Below are 22,531 nucleotides of genomic sequence, written 5' to 3'. Positions count from 1 at the left end.
CTGCGGCCTGGAGCTGGCGCGATTGAATATATAAAACCCTCATATTTGTTAACGTTATTACATCCATTTGTGTTGATATGACAGCAAACGCATGCTGAGAAGTTCGGGGGGCGTAGTTGATTTTACATAAAGCGTTTGATTGGAAGCTCGACTCTGCTCATTTTCGCGGCTCCTCCTCTGGCTCCATCAGACAATCCTTCTGCGCATGTCTGGCTCCAATTTCAGCAGTCTTTTGCGACAGTTTGTGCCCGTCAAGCAGGCGTTTTGCCCTCAAGGCGTTCAATGGGAAAAAGGGCTGTCGCGTCGTCCATATTTTTTACAGTCATTGCTTTTAACACTGTTTACATAGTTTGTACTATATAATCACTGCAGGATGTTTTTTTTTGCAAAACTGGACAGAGATCAGCTGAATGAAAACAACAATAACAAAAATTACTGATTGCTGATCATGTGTTTAAAACCGAAACCTCCAATTCTGATTTCTGTCTGGGTCTCCAATCTCTTATTGAGAGATCATTAAATTATTAACGACATCTGGAACCTGATGATATGATCTGGTGTTTGACTTACTTCATGTATCATTGTAGCTGCCAGTCCATAGACCACACCCACCCACACCTCGTCTGATTGAACGCTGGAGCGGTCAGGAACACCTTCTGGCCTCATGCCGTTCACTGCCCCCATCTGCCCACCAGCAAAACTCATCACGTTCAGGTCAAACACTGACTTCAGCGCACTGCAGATCTTCTCCTTTGGAAATGCCTAGATGTAGAAAATAATTGGTGTTAGTTTCCCTTTAGGATCCTTTACTCTTCCTCTAAAACAAACTTTGTCAGTTGGCTTGCTTGGTTTGGGACTTGTGGAGCTGTGCACTGATCGATTTACTCTTCAGTGTTTGTATTTCCAGCAGTGAAAATTAAACTGAACTTCAACTCTAAAACTGGACTGACACTATTTCACTTTACTAGACTTTCTATGTTAAGCTGCTTTTACACAATCTACAATATAAAATCGCTATATAAATAAACATGAATTAAATTAAAACAAAGACCCTGACCTGAAATATTAGTATTTTGGTCACAAAATAACCACAGCTATGTTCAAAGTAATTTTTTGGTCAAAAGTAATTTACAGTTTTACATTTTACGTTCGGCAGTTCTAAACTTGTCAATAATTATGGACATTTTAGTATTTCTAATTTTAGTTTTCCTTTCTTTTTTGGGATTATAAATGACTAAATGTCAATGTAATAATAACCATGCTAAGTGACTTAATGTCTGCTAAAAGACTAAATGTAAATGTAATGATAATAATAATGTTAGATCACCATCTCCACTCCAGATAAAAAGGATCCAGCCCTGGATGCCAGATCTTGTCAGAATACCTCCGTTTCTCTTATTATTTGGACAACAAGTCAGCAGAGTTTCCAATACCCAAACTTGTTAACCAGTGTTTAACTAAATTAACAGTCTCCTATAAATATAGGAGTTGACTGAGAAAACCAGAAAGGAGCAGAAGCAGGAGATGAAGTAGTGATGATAATGAAAGAGCAGATTATTATTATTAATTATTGAATTATCTTAGTTGCGTATGATTCAATGACCAGGATAAAACCCAACAACTGTGATTATACCACAAGCGACAGCAATGGAAAAATACTGCTTCACAACATTGTCCAGAGACAATATAGACATCCTCTTACCCCTTACTCATGAAAACAAGTGTCGCTTGAATCCCCACAGTCATAAGATTATAACAATATAGAAAAATCAAATAATGAAGCAATAATTATTGGAAAATAATAATCATAAAATATAAACGCATAAAAATGACAAATAATAATCAAATAATTAACTAATGATCAATAAAATGATATATTGATAATTCCATAAATGACTAATAGCATATGATTAAATAAAATAATTAAAAGAATAAAAAATGAATATAACAAATAAAAATAACACAACACAAATGAACGGTTGCTTTCTTGAAACAACACACACATAAGTTTGCTACTAGCTTCTATAAGTTTGCTCAGATCCTTATCCTCAGATTCTTCAATAATAATAATAATAATAATTATAAAAGTAATAATAATAATAACCCTCATTTCTTTCATAAATCTGTTTTACCCTAAATAAAAACAATGCTACACTATAGATAACCATAAACCATAACCATAAATAACATCAAATGTCCCAATTGAAAATCTTTAAAATTGCAATATTTAATCACAATTTAGACCATTTAAACCATATGTAACTGTAGTGTTGTGTACAGTACTTGCATGTATGTCATAAAAGATGTTGTTTTTCAAACTTTGTTCATCAAAGAATCCTAAAAAAAGCTGCATCCCTATTTTCACACTTCATTTGGCAGCACATTCATTTACAACAGTGATGATAATGATATTAATAAATGTTTCTTGAACACCAAATGAGCATATTAGAATAATTTCTGAATGATCATATGACAGTGAAGACCAGAATAATAGCTGCTTAGTATTCAGCTTTGCTATCATTAAAGTGAATTACATGTTATAATATAAAGCAGAAAACAATTAGTAATATTTCAAATCCTTGTTGTTTTACTGCCTTTTTAGAGCATGAATAGTTTAAATATTAGTCTCTATTATTATTATTTGTTGTTAAAAGCTGTAAAAAGGTAATACATAAATATGTATTCAACATTGTTATTATTAATTAATTTAATAATTTATTTAATCATTTGTTTTACTCCTGATGTTTCAATATTTCAGAATAAGTGTGTTCTTTTTTTTTCTAAAGTTTGTTCTGAAGTTCAAACAAAATCCAATAAACATATTTCAGAAAGAAAATTATTTGTGACACTATGTTAAGGCGTTGAATGCAAATGAAGTGTTAAGTATACAGGCAGCTGCTGACGATAATAAAGCGTGTTCATTAAGCACTTCTCTGACTGACCTGGTATTCATCATCTCCCAGTCCAGATGCCCTGAGGAACCAATGGCCTGCGCACTGATCTGACATCACACTGTTAGACAGACTCCGCCCACTGCTGTCATAATTATAGTACTTGCCTATCGGGAACAGACATTCCACAAAGGGGGGAAAAAGATGAATGAAAGGAACAGTAGATTTCTATACTTCAAGAAATCTTCTCTTCTAAGAAATGGATCTAATGAAAGATTGAATGGTTATACTAAGAGTCCATAAGAGGCTTAAAAAGATTAGCATGTGCATAGTCATGTGCAGTTTTTTTTAATAAGGAAAACTACTGCTGGTTTAAATTTATGTAGCACTGTGCTGACACTCACCATTCCAGAGGAGTTTGTCAAAGGCTGCACTTCCTCTCTCCAAAATATCTCTGTAGCGTTGATAAACAGACTCGCAATTTAGCACACGTGCCATTTTACACATCATGCACACAGACGCCAGCCACAGACCACCACAGTACGCACTGGCAGAGCAGAAACAAAGGGTTTAAATATATATATTAAAACAATTTAAATGACAGATTTAGAACAATAAATAAATTAAATGAATAAAATAAGACATAAAACGCAATCAGAGCACAGTCACTTTCCATCTGCCATAAAATAAAAATAATAATAATAATCTGATCGACAATATATTTGCATATATTATATGCATGTATGTATATATTATATAATATACATGTATGATTTGTACAGATTTTGAGAAAAATGAAATGGTATAAAAACTTAAATAGGCGATTCATTCCCAAGTGGCGACCCCTGATAAGTAAAGGACTAAGCTGAAGGAAAAGGAATCAATGAATCTAAATTAAAAAATATATGTATTAACAAAAAAAAATAATAATAATAAAAATAAGGCCCAATTGGAGCTCTTCCATCTGCCAATAAAAAAGAAAAAAAAGAGAAAGCAAACAAGAAATAGAAATAAAGAACAAGAAAAACAACAAAAAAGAAAAAAGACAGAACAACAAACAATAAACAAGAAAAGAAAGAAAAAATAATGAAACAAACAAGAATGAAAAAAGAGAAAAAAGGAAGAAAAAAAAGAAAAGAAAAAGAAAGAAAAGTCAGAAAATAAGAAAGAAAGTAAAAAAGAAAAGAAAAAAAGAAATGACGGAAAAAAGAAAGAATAGAAAAAATAACTTAAAAATGAAGAAAAAAAGGAACAAGAAAGAAAAAAGAGAAAATACAAAGAAAGAAAAGAAAAAAGAAAGAACAGAAAAGAATGAAACAATGAAAGGAAAAAAAGTAAGAAAAATAATAAAAAAACAAAAAAACAAAAAGACAGAAAAAAGAGAAGAAAATAAGGAAAAATAAGGAAAAAAGAAAAAAGAAAAAATAGAAAGAGAAAGAAAAAGAAAAGGCAGAAAGAAAAAACAGATAAAGAAAGAAAAAAGAAAGAAAACTGCAAAAAGAAAGAAAGAAATGAAAGAAAAAATTAAGAAAAATGAAACAAGAAAAACAACAAAAAAGAAAAAGAAAAAAATGAAAAACAGAACACAAAAACAGAAAGAACAAAAAACAAACAAGAAAAAGAAGGAAGAAAGAACAAGAAAAAAGAACAAACAAGAAAAGAAAGTAAAAAAATTTGGGTAAAAGAAAGAAACAAACAAACAAAGAAACTGAAATGAAATGATATAAAATAAGCTCAGACCTGGGTCCAGTCACCTTCCATCCATCATAGGTCTGGTCTGCATATCCAGAGTTTTCTATCAGGCCATCGCCGTCCTTATCAAACTTCAACTCGTTTTCCATCACGGTCTGAATGAGCCAGAATATGAGAGGAGATGTTTCAATCAAACACTTGACATCTCTCTCCACGTTAACATATAAAGAAGCTTTAATAAATCTCCACCTGGCACACGGGCCACATGTCCTTCAGATACTGCTGGTCCTGGGTCAGATGATAGTCCCTGTACACCTGCAGCACAAACTTCAGGTTCAAGTCCTTCCAGTCAGCCGTGTCATGGATCAAATAAGCGTTGACACGAACCCATGGCTCATCGTCTGATGGAAATAAAAGAGTAGGTTTTACTAGGACATGAACAATGCACTGATGAGCTCATTCAAATCTAGCATTATGTTAAATAACACAAGGAAAAAAGGCTAAGTTTAATTTCTGTATAGTGTAGCACACATCCTATAATGTTGAAGTATTAGGTCAGTAGGTGCAGATAAGATGACTTTACTGACAATTTGAGCTCAGTCAACCACACTACAATATCAATATAATATAGCATTTGCACAGTTTGTGGTAAGTTACTTTAAAAAAAGTGGTTAAATAATAGTTACTAATCATACATTTTCTAATGATTTTGCCTAAAAAGTAACTGAATTAATTAATTAGCAATTTCATTACTTGATTATATAATGCTGAAAATCCCTATAAATCTCATCGCATAGAAATTAAACGCTAAACGCTTCATATTTGAGTCAAAAGTTGTTGTTTTTTTATTAACACTTAAAAATGTGTTTTAAAACTAGTGCTGGGAAAAGATTAATCACAATTAATCTCATCCAAAAATGCAAAACAATGTAAACATGCACATGCATAAAACCAAAACAACACAAAACTGTTTTTTTTTTCCAAATATTTGTATACATACAGTTGAAGTCAGAATTATTAGACCCCCTTTGAATTTTATTTTCTTTTTTAAATATTTCCCAAATGATTTTCACAGTATGTCTGATAATATTTTTTTTTCTTCTAGAGAAAGTCTTATTTGTTTTATTTCAGCTAGAATAAAAGCAGTTTTTAATAAAAGAAAAAAACATTTTAAAGTCAAAATTATTAGCCACTTAAAGCTATATTATTTATCGACAGTCTTAAGAACAAACCATCATTATATAATAACTTGCCTAATTACCCTAACCAGCCTAGTTAACCTAATTAACCTAGTTAAGCCTTTAATTGGTACTTTAAGCTGTATTGAAGTGTCTTGAAAAAGATCTAGTCAAATATTATTTACTGTCATCATGGCAAAGAAAAAATAAATCAGTTATTAGAAATGAGTTATTAAAATTATTATTATGTTTAGAAATGTGCTGAAGAAATCTCTCTGTTAAACGGAAATTGGGGGGGGGGGAATAAACATCAAAAATAAACAATATCTGCTACTCTGAAATAATTTATACAGAACGGTTGAATTTTTGTACAGTACCTAAAGGGATAGTTCACTCAAAAATGTAACTTTGCTGACTATTTACTCTTCTTTGAGTGCTTTTGAACTTTTAGGAGTTTTGTTCTTCTGTTATACACAAAAGAAGATCATTTGAAGAAAGCTGAAAACCTTTCACCAATGATTTCTATAGTCGAAAAAACAAATACTAAGTGAATGGTTGCAAATGCAAAAAAGTGGAGGATGAAAAGGGAAGAACATTATAAGTAACTGTAATCAAATTCCCTAAAAATGAAAAGTAATCACTTTATTTTTCAAAGGAAAAGTAATTTAATTATAGTAATAAAATACTTTGCAACTCATTACACCCAAACTTGCATTTACACAAAAAAAAAAAGAAAAAGAAAAAAAAGTTGAGTCAAATGTGCTTTCGACCACCTCTGGAAGCGAATATACTTAAAAAAATTTCACACCTTTTAAAACCTGTTCTTAGTGTGGTCCACTTGTGATCAGTTTTACAAAAACACACTTTTCAATTTCTGTAATATGCATGGTTGGTATGGTATTGGGCCCAACTCACCCGGGTCTCCGATGTCGTGTGGTACAACACCTCGAGTCTTGACTGGCGAATATCTGCCATTCATTAGATTCAGCCTCTCCATGGGGTCATGCTGAACAACACTACCCGCTGGGAAAAAGACAAAGAGGAAAAATTTGTTTAACTACACAAACAGATACAAAACGTGTTACAAGTCTATTCAAAATGAATTGATAAAGCTTAAGCTCACCGATATCATACTGTAGACTCAGAGCCAGCTTTGGCCAGAGCATGATGAGAGCGAATGAAGCATAGAAATGGACATCATATGTGTTATACATCCTGTACTCTTGACCTGAGATCAGTGAGAGGTAGAGAATGTATAGTTATTATTATTTTAATTTTTTATTTAGAAGCACACTTAAATTTACAATGAACTGAGATCTAAATCTGTCTAATAAAAAACCAGAGTCAAATAAAACAATGAAATACACGTTTTTAATATTTGAAATAAAAGTGAAATTAAAAATATTTTTAAAAGATTAAAAATCTCTAACCAAAATTAGAAGTGTAGTTTTGACAATTAACAGACTAGTCAAAGTAATTGCTCAAGTAACTTAACATCCAGCTTAATCTTAGCCGTGTGCATACATAAATAAATATCTAAAAATAAGGCTGGAGAATATGACAAAAATATCATATCACACTATATATAAGCAATTATGCATCATGTTATATTTAATTAGTTATAATGGCCAACATTGAAAAGACCATTTATTTTTGACATTTTAAAAGTACATGCTTAAATCTGAAAAATAAAAAAATAAAGGAAGAAAATAAAATAGATAAAATTAATGAAACATAAAACACATTTAAAATAACTATTCCAGGCCCAATAAAAAATATTGATAAATTAAAGTCAACATATAAAAATATTTGGAGCTTGCAACTAGAGCCTGTTATTTCATGTTTCTCCCAGCATGCAGATTGGTCAGGCAAATGATGAAAAACAATCTTGTAAACAATGCATTTTGTGACATCATGAAATGTAACATAATATGAAACAATAGACTATTTTATTTTGTCAATAAGATATAATATATATATATATATATATATATATATATATATATATATATATATATATATATATATATATATATATATATATAGTTGTCATGATTAATTTGTTAAATGGCACAATTAAGTTATATAAAGTACCTAAATAAAATCGTATCAAAGACTTGATCTTAACAAATCCTGACTTAAGTTTGCATAAGAAGGCAATGTGAAATCTCACATCCCTACACTCTTACCCTCTAGGTAAGCAAAACGACCAAAATCTTTGACAACTTCAGGCTGTGCTGGAAGCCCTCCATCCTCAGGACGAAGCCCACCGCTGATATCAGCATCTTCCGGAAGCTCCACCCATATTGTTCCACCGTCCACAACAAAATAGAGCTCATTAAACAGAGCAGATTTATACCACGCTGGAAGAGACCTACAACAACACATGGTTTAAGAGCATCTTGAGTAATGAATGTTTGACAATGTTGAATTTTTAAATAATTTAAATTGAGTGACTTGAACCATGCAGTGTAAATGTAGCCTAAATGTATTCTGTGGGACAATATCATGTGAAGGAATAGTTTATCTAAAAATTAAAATTTTTGAAGATGTATGTGACTTTGATTTTCATTAGGACATTAAAGATTTATTTTTATTTTTGGAGTAACTAGCAAGGAAATTTTCACAGTATGTCTGATAATATTTTTTTATTTAATATTATTTTTTTATTTAATTTTTTTATTTAATAATATTTCTTATTTATTTTATCTCGGCTAGAAAAAAAACAGTTATTAATTTTGTTATAAACCATTTTAAGGTCAAAATTATTAGCCCCTTTAAGCAATTTTTTTTCGATAGTCTTCAGAAAATACCATCGTTATACAATAGTTTGCCTGATTACCCTAACCTGACCCTTACCTATATATAAAACATGGTTGGCATATGCTGGTACTTTCTGTATTTATTTGATGAACCAATTTAAGTTTGTAAGATGGTGAGGCTTCCTAAAATGACTGAAACCCTCCAATATCTGGATGTCCTGATAAAGGCCAAAGGAACGACCCTTTCAGCTATTATGAGAGAAACTGATTGTAATATGCTGCATCTTTACAATGCCATTGACTGATTGGAATCCCCCAAATAACATATACTCAAATATATTGTATATAAACACAACTAGTTTAAAAAAAACATGAAATGAACAAACCAGCCAATACTGTTAATCCCAAATTGGCAAAACACCAAAAATCAAATCAGCCTAACCATTGAAAAAATAGCTGCTTTATGTTAAAACAAAACGAAGGTGTAGAACAGGCTTAGCATGGTGCTTATGACTTGCAGCAATACTATTCAAAGCACACAGTATTTACTCTGTATGCAGTGCACACGTTATGAAGAAGACTGTTGAGAAATAACATATAAGGGCTGCTTTTGTCTATGCACATAATAGATGCATCTATGTCTCTCCTGCAGTCAAATCAATTTACCGGAAGCATGACTGCTCACTTACAGTCTTTTGTGAATGAGTAAAAGTCACACAAATCAGTTAGGCAACCTGATTAACTGATAGGACTCATTGTGTAGAGCTGTGGGGAAAACAATTGCGCATGGATCCTGAGATTGTGGAAATGCATCACTATTCACTCTTAAATCAAATCTGAACTTAGTTTTTTTTTCATAATCATTTTTAGAGGGGATTTAGCCTTTATTTTTATAGGACAGTACAGTATAGAAATGGCAAATAACATCCATCAGGGACTAAAACTTTTGTCCGTGAGCACCTCAGTGTTATGTGTCGGCGCACTAACCAATAAGTTATTGGTGCCGACTGAGCCTAGTTTTTTTTATGCCTTAAAAACAGCGGTACTCTGCTTGCATCCAATTCCTTATAAATACCACTTAAAAATACATTTTTTAATAATAAAGTCAGGAAAAATTTGTGCAAATTACACGAGTGTTCATTGTGAGCTGTTTACACTAATCTCCTGACAGAAAAGCCAGCTTACATGACTCAGCAGATCGAACAAGCACTTTTCCTCGTGAGTGTTTAACAGTATGGTTAAAAACTAGCCTAGAGTGTCATCTGCGGTTAAAAACGAAACTCACAATCGATTCTAGAAAGAATTTTAATGCATTTTTACAATCTCAGAATCAATACAGAATCAATTTCTGTACAGATACGTTGACATATGTCACAGAGAAATAGTACTTGGTTTCACCTGTCCTGCAGAATCGGCCTCTGCCACTCTTCAATGCTCTCCTCCCATTTACTGTAGTGTGTGAGCGCGTAGTGGGAAATAGACGGGGCCGCATCTCCTTTGGTACCATAATAGCGTGTGTATCTCCTAGAACAAACACCATAAACGCTGTTACTGTTTCATAGCATCAATTACATTTTGTACAGACATAAAAAAGGTCATTACTAGGACCATTAAAACCTTTATCCAACAATTAAGCCCGTTTCCCCAAATTCCCATTAATGTAATGCAATAAAGTCACACTCTCATTATTGTAATGGAAAAAAAAATGAATGACTTTTTTTGTAATTTGTAGTTATGCATCATTGACTCTAGGATTCTCTGACATTAAATAAATGATCATTGCTGCTCTTCTATGAATCTGTAAGGAGCACAGATTGTGGCCCTTCAGTATTTTCCTCACTCTATAAGCGATGATGAATCTCTTCCTTTCCTGGAACTTGTAAATAATAAGTCTCCACCACAGTCTTCTAAACAAATCTCTTGAAACCCTAAAAGTGCTGTTTCCTATTAAATCAAGAATCATGGATGAAGCACAGCAATGTGTCGGTCCTTTTTTAAGAAATTACGTGTTTTTAACCACATTCAGCTCATTTATGCAAGAAAACTTTAATAATTCATTCATTCATTTTTTTTTCAGCTTAGTCCCTTTATTAATCTGAGGTCGCCACAGCAGAATGAACCGCCAACTTATCCAGCATGTTTTTATGAAGCTGATGCCCTTCCAGCCGCAACCCATCACTGGGAAAAAAAACTTGAATAAGTTTAAACCATTTTTTAAAGTTTTATTTATTTTTTACATTTTAGAAAGAGCAAAAACATCCATTTGAAATCATATTTCTAAGAGTTTTCTCCTTTTATACATGTTAAATGTATTAAATCTGAAATCTAAATTTTTTAATCGTCTCAACTATCAGTCTTTAGCGTTACACAATCTTTTAGAAATCATTATAATATCCTGATTTGCCATTGAAGACATATTAATACTCAAATTATTGATATGTATTAAATTAATACTGTCAGTGTTAAAACAGTGGCACTGCTCTTTACCATAACCAACACTATTATACTTTAATAAGTCACTGTATGGTTTTGACATATTAATAGTTTACTTTTGTCTTTTGTAACAAATGTAAAAATCTTTACTGCCAAATTTAATAAAACCTTGCTAATCTAACATATCTGGGCTTTAGTTGAACATTCTTTTGCATGATAATCAAACAGCATCTCTGTGACATCCAATTTACACACACAAACACACTGAAACAAGAAACAAGAGTACTCTAACCAGAGTAACCTGATCCATACTGCATACAAAGAGAAAGAAAAAAGATGAGAGAGCAGATAAAAGAGCAAGAAGTGTGTCACCAGATAATGTTAAAAAAAACTAATGTACAAAAAGAAATGCATAAAAAATGCACACATTACAGTCTAATTCATCGCAAAAATCCCATGCACAACTTATTGCTGTTTGAATTATTGAATTTGATCATATGCTTTTCAAATGCAAGTGTTCCTCTCATCCACAACAACCAGCCTAGGGTCATTATAATTAAGCAGGAAGCACAGTTCAGAAAACATGATTTGTGGAGTAATTGCAAAGTTGAACCCTAATGTAATAATGTGAAAGACTTGCTTTTATCTTTATGTGATTTTAAAACCTGTGATCAACATTTCAAGTGAATATAAACCATTTGGGAACAAGAAATTATAAAGTTTGCCACTTTAAAAAGAATGACTGTGTTTATTTATATAATGAAGACTCTATGAATCGTTGATTTACATTTGATTATTGAATTTCTGTACCTCAGTACTGTTAAACTCCAATTAAAAACCATAAAGTGCTGTTTGTTTTATTTTAATCTTTGTTTTACTGCTTTCCTCTGAGGTTTATTTTGTATATTTTTGGATAATTCTGTATATTTTAGGCAGGTACACTAATCTACAAAAGCATCCCAAATCAAAGCAAAATTATGTATAATTTCCAAATACACGTACTCAAGTCATCTTGTGAAGCTATATTCATGTCACAATATAAAATAGCAGAAAAAGTACTGCAAATGCTTTTGCATTTTCGACACAGTTAGCAAGACGATGCATTTTTTTACTATGGAAACAAAGATTTTATCTGAATTTTGACAACTCGTTGCGAGATGCAATGAGCTTCATTCATTTAAAAAATTAGGTTTACAGGAAATGGCAATTCTAGACTTTTTCGGTCAATCTAAGCCTTAGGGCTCCATTTTAAAGTTCTAGGCGCAAAGTCTAAAGGGCGTGTCTGAATCAACCCTTGCTATTTTAAGGACAGGAACATACGGTTTGTGCCACGGCGCATGGTCTAACAGGGTTGTGCTTATTCTCTTAATGAGTTATGGGTGTGTTTTGAGCATAACGTACATTAAACCAATCAGAGTCTCATATCCCATTCCCTTTAAGAGTCAGTTGTGTCACGCCCTGGTGCATTAGATATTTACATGGCAGACTTTGTAAGTGGAAAAACTAAATGCTTCACTAGTGAGAAAACAAATAGAACATATGCTGTGTAAGGATAAAGAACGTGCCTCCTCCATTCGGCCTCTACTTTTTCTTGACTTTACAACTTTACTTTCGTGGATAAAGAAAATAGTGAAAACTCACTCCACTCACACCACATCCATTAGCCTAAATATTTAATTTCATTTAAAGATTTGTTTCAAAACTATTTCTAAATCCAGTTCTTATTTCCAGCAAACAAATAAATGAACAATAATAATGAATTGTGGTCAGAAAATTTGGATATAATTATTTGGATTTAATTTGTAATATCCAAACACACGGCCTGTTCTTATGCCCCTTATGGTGATTTATACATCTGAAAGAACCCGACAGGTAACAAATCTAAACTTGTTTAAATAAAGCAAATGTAAATAAATGCATATGATATGCATATAATTATTTATTATATGCATAAAAATGCATATAATAAATAATAATAATAATAATATACAAATGCAAATTGTCATGAATAAACTGAAAAAAGCCCCCCGAGATGAAGGCATGAAGGCAGTGGTTTATATATTTAAATAATTGTTTTTTTTTTCATGTGTAAAAGATATTTGTGCATTGTTGTACATCCTATGTGTATTAAGCTAAGTGTAAGCGTTTGGACCTGCAGAGGTGCATAACTAACTCGCTCTGCACTGGACTTTAGACCAGCTTTCACGTCTTGCGCCTTACTGCGCTGGGTGTATGATGTGGCCTTTAGGGGTTTTCAATTGCAGAGAGAATTTAATTAAGTATATTGAATATGTATCTGTGGATTAAGTTTATAAATTTACTTTGTTGATGAACGTGAACTTTGTACATGGGTTATTTCTAAACATAAACGGCCCAATATATATTTTATGTATAACTGACACTAACTATTGACAATAACTATGGTTTTTAAAAAAATTTTTATTTTTATGTATTTTCCCTTTTTTTTTGTACAATTGAAATTTCATTTTGTTTATGGGCCAAGTGTTGACAAGTATATTTGTTTAATTTTTTCTGTAAAACTATCTGCAAAAGTTTAATAAACAGATCAATTAAATAAAACAGCATTAAAAATAAATATTGAAATGTCTTTTTTTTTTCCCCAATACCGGGCAGCCCTAAAACAGACAACTGAAAAAAAAACACACAGGACAGAAAGGGATTCATCATATACACCATATACACATACCTCACATATGTTCTCTCTTTGGAGCCAAATGTGATTTTAGGCATGTCCCAGGCCAAGCTGAAGTCCACACTGTTGCGACTGTTAGCAGACACAGAGCAGCTGACCACCAGAGCTGCTGCCACTTCTTCCCCCTTCTCTGTGGGTGGACTGGAGTTTGTGGGCGAGTCAAGTCGCCCGTCAGTCATAAGGTCACACCACACAGCACTGCACGTTCCCTTTGGACTGAACGCAGTCTGGTGACTGATCTCCTGGCCAGACTGAAATGAAAAGGGAAAGTACAAAAAAAAAAAAGATCACTCAGACTTAAAATGTTAATTCTGTCATCAATTACATAAAGTAATGTTGTTCTTAATCTGCATTTCTATTTTCAGTGGAACTTAAAGTAGAAATCAGGGTTTCCACTCCTGGACAAATGCCTAATTCACTGATTTTCACTAGATAAAATGCTGGATTTCCATGATCTATAATAATTAGAAAAACAGCCAGATATTGGGTCAAGCACTGAAATGACAAAAAAAAACAGGTAAATTTTAACAGGTACTGCCTGGTCACTGCATTCCACTTAATTGAGAATAAAAATATTAAAATGGCACTAACAATAATCAATAAAAACACAGCATAGAAAAATAACATTTTGATAAATGTAAAATAAAGAATCACGAAACACCAAAACACATTTTTTGACATGCTGACAGTCATATACGTTTCCCACATAGCTAAAAACACTATTAGGACAAATATATTTAGCTAACAATTAAAAATTGGTTGTTTTTTCGATTATTCGAGCTTATTCATTTTTCCGGTTTAAAAAGAAAATTTGAAGCTACATCATGGCCATGAGATCCTTCTGTAAATTCCAGCGTAGAGACAGGATGTCTGTACTGGCATTTACAACATGCCGTCTTTGAATTTTCATCATTAATTCATAAGAAAGACTTAGTTCGAACCAATCAGTGCGCTCTATTGTGTATGAGGTGCAACTTTATGAATATGCATAATATAGCTTCAAAGACAGTGTTCAGACGGCAGAGAGACGCCACGTTGTGTTGCCAAGCGTAATTAAAACAAATGAAATAAGAAGAGTTGTTTGGAGACAAGGGTCATCAGTGTTGTGTTTATAAATGTGCTGCAACAAAGGTTGTGTTTTCAATTCCCCACTATGAGAGTGCAGCTGCACTCACGTGTGGATTACAGTGGTCTGCTAACATGCAACAAAAATATGTTTGGGTTAACAACCCAACAATATTATGGACTGAAAGATCCGCTGTAAATGCTGCTCTCCGAAAGTAAACATGAACAATCTCAAACATCACATACCAAAAAGACACAAGTGAGATTGCAAGATATAAACAGAATTGTGAGATTTAAAAAAATAATAATAAAACAATACTGAATACACACTTTATAAGTTGAGCGTATTCTAAGTTTGACACATTTGTGTTAAGTTTGTCAAAGTTTGACAAACTTAATTATAATCTTAGATTATATAATATTTGTTTACTAAAAGTTTTCATTTTTATTTCAAAATTGGACTTTTGAGAAAGAAATAAATGAATTGAAAGCATTTGACTTACTAAATTGCAGCTGTGACAAAACTTGAGATGGAAAAATTAGTTATGAGAATTATGTACAGACTTTTCTAATTTTCTAAACATTCCTAATTAAAAAAAATAATTAAGTCACAATCTTCAAAAGAAAGTCAGAACTGCAAGCTCTTACTTCACAGTTCAAAGTTTGTATCTCAGAGAAAATTCAGAGAAACAAAGAATAGTGAAATTTGACCTTATGTGAAATTATTTTAACAAATGTCAAAACTGCAAAATACTGAATAGAACTGATTTGAGGAGAAAAGTCAGAAAGTTAAGTCTAAGTCAACTCAAGGTTTAAGCTGCTTTTAAAGTCTTGTTTGTCAATAAAAGATTTGTTGCTTTTTTTGACATTAGCTGATCTTAGCTAATTTCAAATTGGTGAAGCACAGCAGTCAGCCATCCTTATATTGTTCTTATTTCTACAAAAAAACAGGAGCTCAGTGACTGACAGTCAAACCTGTTTGGCAGAGTGCTTTTGTCTTTGTGCTTCTCATAACACAGGAGCTGTTTTCATTTACTTGCTACAAGCTTAACCGGCCTCTTCTAGATTTACACTGATGCTTTACCTTCTGTCTCGCAGCTATGCACAGTGTGTAAGGGTTTGCAGGCGTCTGGTGGTGTAGTAAAACCCCAGACACGGATTCTCCCTCTTTCTCAAGGTGAAATGGTTCATTCCAGTGGCCCCCACTCTTGTCATCTTTTTGGCCGGACCCGTTGACCATGGTGAACATAATAGAAATGTCAAGCGCATAATCATTCTTATTCTCAATGTCCCACACAAACACAGCCACAGGAAGACTGGAGTCCTGAAACAGAAACAAAAAAAACAGAAAATCTGGTGAATTAAGATATAATTTATATGTAGGCTACATATTAAGGGAGCACTTAAAAACTCTCAGTTTGACTGGATTTATAGGTATTGGACTGAGTAAAATGTTTGTACTTGTTTTGTTTTAAAACAGTCTGGTAGTTTCTAAATTTCACATAATGTCTTTCAGAGCATTTCCCCCCAAAACAATATTTAGACACAAAACATAAGGCGTTCATTTGCTGTAATTAAAAATTAAGGTTATTCAGAAAAGTTTTTAAAAAAGCACATTTTCTTTGATGAAGTCAGCATTTTGATGTCATAGATAAGTGAAATGATGGCATTCAATTATTCAAGAGACTATTCCTCTGCAACATCTAACATGTCTTGGCCACTCCACAACTAATACATTTATTTGTGCTTGGTCACCATATATAAACCTTGCTGTATGTAACATTTTGAGATTCGGAACGATGTAATGTCCTGCACATTCATGGGTGTTTTCTTTTCACCAAACTTCTTACTGGTCCTGCTATATTGTGTGGTTTGTAGCACAATGGTTTATGGATTTTGCTGTTTTGTTTTGTGTCAGGTATTTCAAAGCAAAAAACAAACCTAGTCTAAAAAAACAGAAAGAAAATTCTTTTGAAGTTAAAACATTGTTATTTTGTGACATTTAAAATTAACAATAACAACAACAAATTAACAATATGTTCTAAAACAATTATCATTTTATAATCTAAATGACAACATATTATTTAAATATGGAAGAAATATCATCAGTAGTTGATGTAAAACTAAGCAAAAATATTTACAAAAATATAAAAAATCATGGCATGTTTATGTTAATTTCTACACAAGACAACAACAGTTTCAATATTTGATGTTTAATATTTATTTTCTTTCTCATGAAAACACTTGTTATTTTGACAAACTGTCCTTTTCTAAAATAAATAAATCAACAAATAAAAGTAAATAAATAAATAAATTAGTATAAAAAAAAAAATAAAAAAAAAACGCCAAATATTTTTTTTGAAATTTCAAATCAAACCCTATAAATATAAACAAATACTTATATTTGACTCATAAATAACATAAAAAAACATACATAAATAAAAGAAATAAAACATTTTTTTTAAAAAATCAATGAGAAACTGTGTAAAAGGCTGGTCACCTTGTAGTCGTGAGGGATAACAGGCGACACCTGTCTGCAGGTGAGAGTGACGTTCTGGCCGGGCAGGTTGTAGACTGTCCAGGCTCGTGGGAAAAGGCCATGGTAAAAGGCATGTTCACCACAATAACCCCAGTTCCAGCCCTGTAAAGTCGAAGGTCGTTCTGTAGACAAAACCTGCTGGTACACAGTCTGGCCATCCCTTCGCAGACACACTGTAAACTAGGAGATTAAAACACACTTCAGCTGGGAGAAGGAGCAACCTGAACACTAATAATATCTTTAGTATACACAGTGCTAGAAGATTACATGCTAAATGTAATGTGATATTGATTATTACAAATGAATTGACAAACATTGCAGTTAGAATAATGACTTTATGTAATATAAGGAGACTTTTTGATTAGAGCTAGTTATTAATAAATACAAAAAGAAAGCAAATATATCAAATCTTCTAATATTAGGGCTTCACAGTATATTGTTTTGGCATCGATATCACAATGTGCACATCTGCAAGTCACATCGGTGAATGTTGAATCGGTATAATAATTGACCAGGAGCCACATTTCAAAACACTGATGTTTTGTGGAGTCATTAAAACATTTTTACAAGAGAAACATTACATTTTTTTACGTATTTAAGAAAGATTAATTGTATTTATGTATATAGACACATTATCATTTGACATTGGATTATTAAATTTGTGCATCTGAATATTGCTAGACTTTCAGAAAATCAAAAGGCAATGTATATTTTAGTTGTACAGCATCGTTGCTTTACTGTATTTCTCAATGTTTGTCATTGGTTTAATATTTTATTTGTAGATGTACTCCCTTACAAATATTTCCCTTATATATCGTAGAAAAACAAAATATTGCAATGTCAGTTTTGTCCAATATTATGCAGCCCTACATGCTATTGTAAGGAAGATAATTAAACCAAATCTGTAAATAGAGTTAATAAATAAAATTAAGATGAATTGATATTTTATTGAGGTAGATTGTTGATTACTGTATGGCTGTTGGCCTCAATTTAACCCCTTAACTAATTAATCAAAGTTATTAGTCAGCGAGTGTGATGCCACAAAACTGGAAGTCTTTGTCAGATTGTGTTTTTTTTTTTTTCCAAAAGAAAAATGTATTAAGAAATAGAGAATTATTATGGATAATTAAATCATAAACATATTTATTTAAGTAATGACTGATAAAGTAACTGTAATCTAATCATGCATTTTAAAGCCTAATATAGTTACAAGTACTGTACATTTCGATATATTAAATTCTGCACAATTTATTTCTGAACCTGTATTTTCACTAGTCTTTAGTGTCACATTATCATTCAGTAATCATTCTCACATTTTACAATGTTTCCTTTCATTCTGCTAAAGAAATATTTATTTTTCAATTATTGTCATTACATAAAGTTTTGGTTATTTCAGGAATTCAAAGTTCAATGAACAACATTATGTTAGATATATTTATTTTTTATTTTCATATCAGCAATAATAAAAAACAAGTATGGACCATTTCAATATCGCAATAACATTGTTCCATGAACAGTTCCTGCTTGTCATCAAACAATTTCAGAACTGTAACAAGATGTGATTCCGTAATAACTAATGTTAACCCAACTGTCATTAAAACAAATTAACAATAATCTAAATTCAAAATCTAAAACAGGAAATACATTAGAACCGTTGTTTTTGTTTACATCTCTTAGAATTGTCTATGTTTAACAGTTTGGTTTCTGTTGCAATATTAACGTTTCTTTGGGGGTTCTTCTCCTTTGTCCATAAGGGAGTCTTGTGTGTCCTATACGGTATCTTGTGTTAACAATCTCATTGTGTCAAAAAATAGCTTGCTTTTCTTCTTATTACAGCTCTTAGATAACTAAATTTCTGTAACTTTACAAAAGTCTTTTACGAATTCTGCTATTTGAATAGTGCTGAATAAATTTTGAATGGTAGTACTACAGACTTCATCTGCATTTCATCAGATCACTAGCAGTCCATTACCTGATTAGCAATAACGGTTTTGTAGTGGTACATTCCAGGATTTAGTTGCCAGCGGCAGAACTCTCCTCTCCATCCACGAGTGATGCTCCCTCCGCCAATGCCACCAAGAGGAACGCCTGAAAAAAACAACACATACTTAATTACACCGTTTCATTTCAAGAGCTCTGATCACACTCTTTTTATCTCACCATAAATCTGTCTCAGTGGCACAGCCCGAAACATATCAATGAAAGGAGCCTTCTTCTCAACCTGGGTCTTTCGGTACCACCATTTAAGGTACCTGCTCAGACACACAGAAAACAAGGAGGAATTCAATAAACTGATTTTCTCTCTGCCATACAGACTGGAGTTGATATCGATCCCTTTATCAATATCAATTCAGATGGATAAAGTTGGATTACAGGCCGTTTTGTTCAAAATAAATCACACCTTGGCTTATTGGTTTATTGGTCTTTGTAGCTCAACAACAAATGTTAGACATGAATATGACAATCATATTGATGGTATGTTTTCAAAGCACATTAAGTCATATTGATGCTTAGAGAGTATAAAGCGCTTCATTTGTGATGACATGTTTATTGAGAAATGTGTAGGACAATGTCTGCTAATCAAATCAACGAAATATTTATAGCTGATTATTCTGCAGCCGTCTCTTGTAAGCTTTTTTACCTGTGTATTTTTTGGCATAGTAAAATAACACGTTTCCCACAATGAACAGTAGTTTGCATTTTGTCAATAAAATGCTTTAACCACTTCCCTTTAGTGGATGTAAAACCACTCCATTCAACTCTTTCTTTACTGTGTGGGTCATTCAGCCGTTATAATGCACACACAGCTGTTTTCAGTCTTGTTGCCCTCAGCACAAACATGCACAAAAACACAGCCTGATTCACACACATATAAAAGGGCATTATGGGAAAGGCTGGACAATCCTGCTAACTGTCTATATTCTGGATAGAAAGTCAGTTTGATTGTCTCCCAATCAAAGTTTATATATATATATATATATATATATATATATATATATATATATATATATATATATATATATATATATATATATATATATATATATATATATATATGTGTTCTCTTGGTTTATTTAATCATTATTAGTTTAATGGTTTTCTTTGTTGCTGACATATTTCTGTTTCACTGAACACTTGACAAGTTGTTTTTAAATAGTAAAATAGTTTAATAATTATAAAACAATAAATTATTACTTTAGAAAAATAAACATTCACCAACAACAAAGAAGGATTTAAATTTCTAACTGTGCATGACAGATTATTGTGGATACCAGCCGTGGCTTAAAATTGAGTCATGCTAGAATGAGCTGCGATCAATCACTCAAGCAGATGAAGGTTGAGCAACATGCTGTAAATACAGCATTCACATCACACAGCACTGTTTGTGTAAATGAGAACGAACAATATACATTTATAATGCTCATGGCAGTTTTCTGTCAATCATTAACGTAAAGAAAAGAAAAAAACACCACACAGGGCCAATATTGACTGATAATGTAATGGATTAACTAGCCACAATAGAAAATTTCCATCCAGCAAAAGCTTGTTGTTGCAGGAAAGAAGTAAAATTTGTTTTTCTGCAATATACATTGAGATACAATTTCACAAGATGACCTGAATAGCTCTTTTTGGAAAGAAATCATTAATTTAGATTAATTGGGGCGATTTGGTAAGGATGTAAATCATGTATAAAAATAAAATAAACAAATTGCAAGCAAAAAGTATTACAATAGAGCAACTAAGAAGTGAAATAAACAGTGCTTTATGGTTTTCCGAAGTGTCAAACAGCATTCAGGCAGAAATTGAATGATGAAAAACAACACTTCAATGTTTTAATAATTCAGTAAAATTATTCTTCATTAAAGTTACAAAATGTACTTTTTTTTCAGCCTGGATAGTTCACAATCTCTTGAAATGCCTTTAAAACATATGTAAATGATAGAGTTTAACTCTGTTACTTTTAAACTTTGCAGTGACTCCACAAATCACATGCATTCGCAATTGTTGATCAACTATAATCCCAATTCAACACTGCACATCCTGCGATGTGACTATTGCAGACACACACGTGGCGATATCAAGGCTGAATTTATTTATATTGTGCAGCTCTAGTTTTGAATAATTACAACAACAAAATCCAGTATATAAGCTCAGGCCAACGGTGATCAAGCTGCTTAGTCACAGCAGGAATGTCCAAAGGTCAAAAAGGAGAGGAAATTTATTAGGTACGGTGTAACAGTTTAACTAGTTAGAGAGGAAACACAACCACACCTGATTGAGGTAAATGCAATTGCAGTAAGAGTTCCTGCTACCTGCCTACACAGGAAAAACTCACAACTGATCCACCTGAACCAGACTTCTGGTTTAACTAGTATGCAAGAAGCAAGAAACACAAAGAGCTGAAGGTGTTATTAGTAATCATACAACACTAGTTGATGAAATAGAACCTACTGGAAAATGGTTTAGCAGAAGGGAATGAAAACACTGTCTTCAATGGTTAAGAGCCGCAAACATTGTGTTCATTTTTCAATCAATCAATCAATCAATCAATCAATCAATCAATCAATCCATTCATCAGAACATCTTTAATCAGAATAAATAAAGGGTTTCTGCCTAATTCTGCCTAATACAAATATTTTAACTCTTCTGAAGATAAATATTTGATATTGTTTTCTAAAAATTAATACTAACATGTCTGAACACATGACACATTTTTTATATCATTATTAATACTATTAATATTATTAATATTATTATATTAACCATAAATCATAAATATTGCATTATTTAAAAATCTCTCTTTTCTCAACTTTCGCTGACTGTAGATGCAGCATGGGAAAACATGAATGAATCAGTGGCTCCTCTGTTAACTTGCAGCACATCATGTTAAACATACCTGACACCTAAAGAAACATGCTCGAGCATGTTGGACAATGACACATCTTTGGCTTGAAACGGTTTGCGCTTCTCTTTGAACTCGTGCGCCAGGCATATGCGCCAGCCATCCTTGGGGACACCGAATCCAGTTTCTGAAGACGCATATCGGCTCATCAGCTCGGCCAGAGACTTGCTGTCATTTAAATCCATATTTCGAAGACCTCTGATCACCAGTCTAAAACAGCACAAAAAATGGGCTCCTGTCGAAAAAAGACAAAAATAATAAGAGTGTTACTCCGAATTGCTTATTGTTTTAATTCTACAGCAATTCACAGCGTTTAACCTACTGAGTTGTGCAAGCAGGAGTTAAGATCACATGT

At 32.4% G+C, this 22,531-nt stretch overlaps 1 protein-coding gene across 1 annotated transcript in view; it reads right to left on the bottom strand.

Moving 5' to 3' along the window:
* The window catches only part of gba2 (glucosidase, beta (bile acid) 2), a 28,089-nt gene that overhangs the window by 4,196 nt on the left and 1,362 nt on the right, over nucleotides 1-22,531 (bottom strand). Inside the window, exons 3-17 of the mRNA XM_005172332.5 lie at nucleotides 22,171-22,411; nucleotides 19,434-19,525; nucleotides 19,246-19,361; nucleotides 17,235-17,453; nucleotides 15,819-16,058; nucleotides 13,664-13,920; nucleotides 9,922-10,047; nucleotides 7,951-8,135; nucleotides 6,885-6,989; nucleotides 6,677-6,784; nucleotides 4,833-4,984; nucleotides 4,632-4,738; nucleotides 3,296-3,438; nucleotides 2,943-3,058; nucleotides 571-762 (exon numbers count right to left, since the gene is read on the bottom strand). Coding sequence (XP_005172389.1) covers nucleotides 571-762; nucleotides 2,943-3,058; nucleotides 3,296-3,438; nucleotides 4,632-4,738; nucleotides 4,833-4,984; nucleotides 6,677-6,784; nucleotides 6,885-6,989; nucleotides 7,951-8,135; nucleotides 9,922-10,047; nucleotides 13,664-13,920; nucleotides 15,819-16,058; nucleotides 17,235-17,453; nucleotides 19,246-19,361; nucleotides 19,434-19,525; nucleotides 22,171-22,361 — 2,349 coding nt within the window. The 5' untranslated portion in view covers nucleotides 22,362-22,411. The remainder of the gene's footprint in view (nucleotides 1-570; nucleotides 763-2,942; nucleotides 3,059-3,295; nucleotides 3,439-4,631; nucleotides 4,739-4,832; nucleotides 4,985-6,676; nucleotides 6,785-6,884; nucleotides 6,990-7,950; nucleotides 8,136-9,921; nucleotides 10,048-13,663; nucleotides 13,921-15,818; nucleotides 16,059-17,234; nucleotides 17,454-19,245; nucleotides 19,362-19,433; nucleotides 19,526-22,170; nucleotides 22,412-22,531) is intronic.

Source organism: Danio rerio, chromosome 7 (genome assembly GCF_049306965.1).
Source record: "Danio rerio strain Tuebingen ecotype United States chromosome 7, GRCz12tu, whole genome shotgun sequence".
In the NCBI taxonomy this organism is placed as follows: Eukaryota; Metazoa; Chordata; class Actinopteri; order Cypriniformes; family Danionidae; genus Danio; species Danio rerio.
The sequence above is the reverse complement of the archived record's forward strand: the minus strand, read 5'-3'. Positions and strand labels throughout refer to the sequence as shown.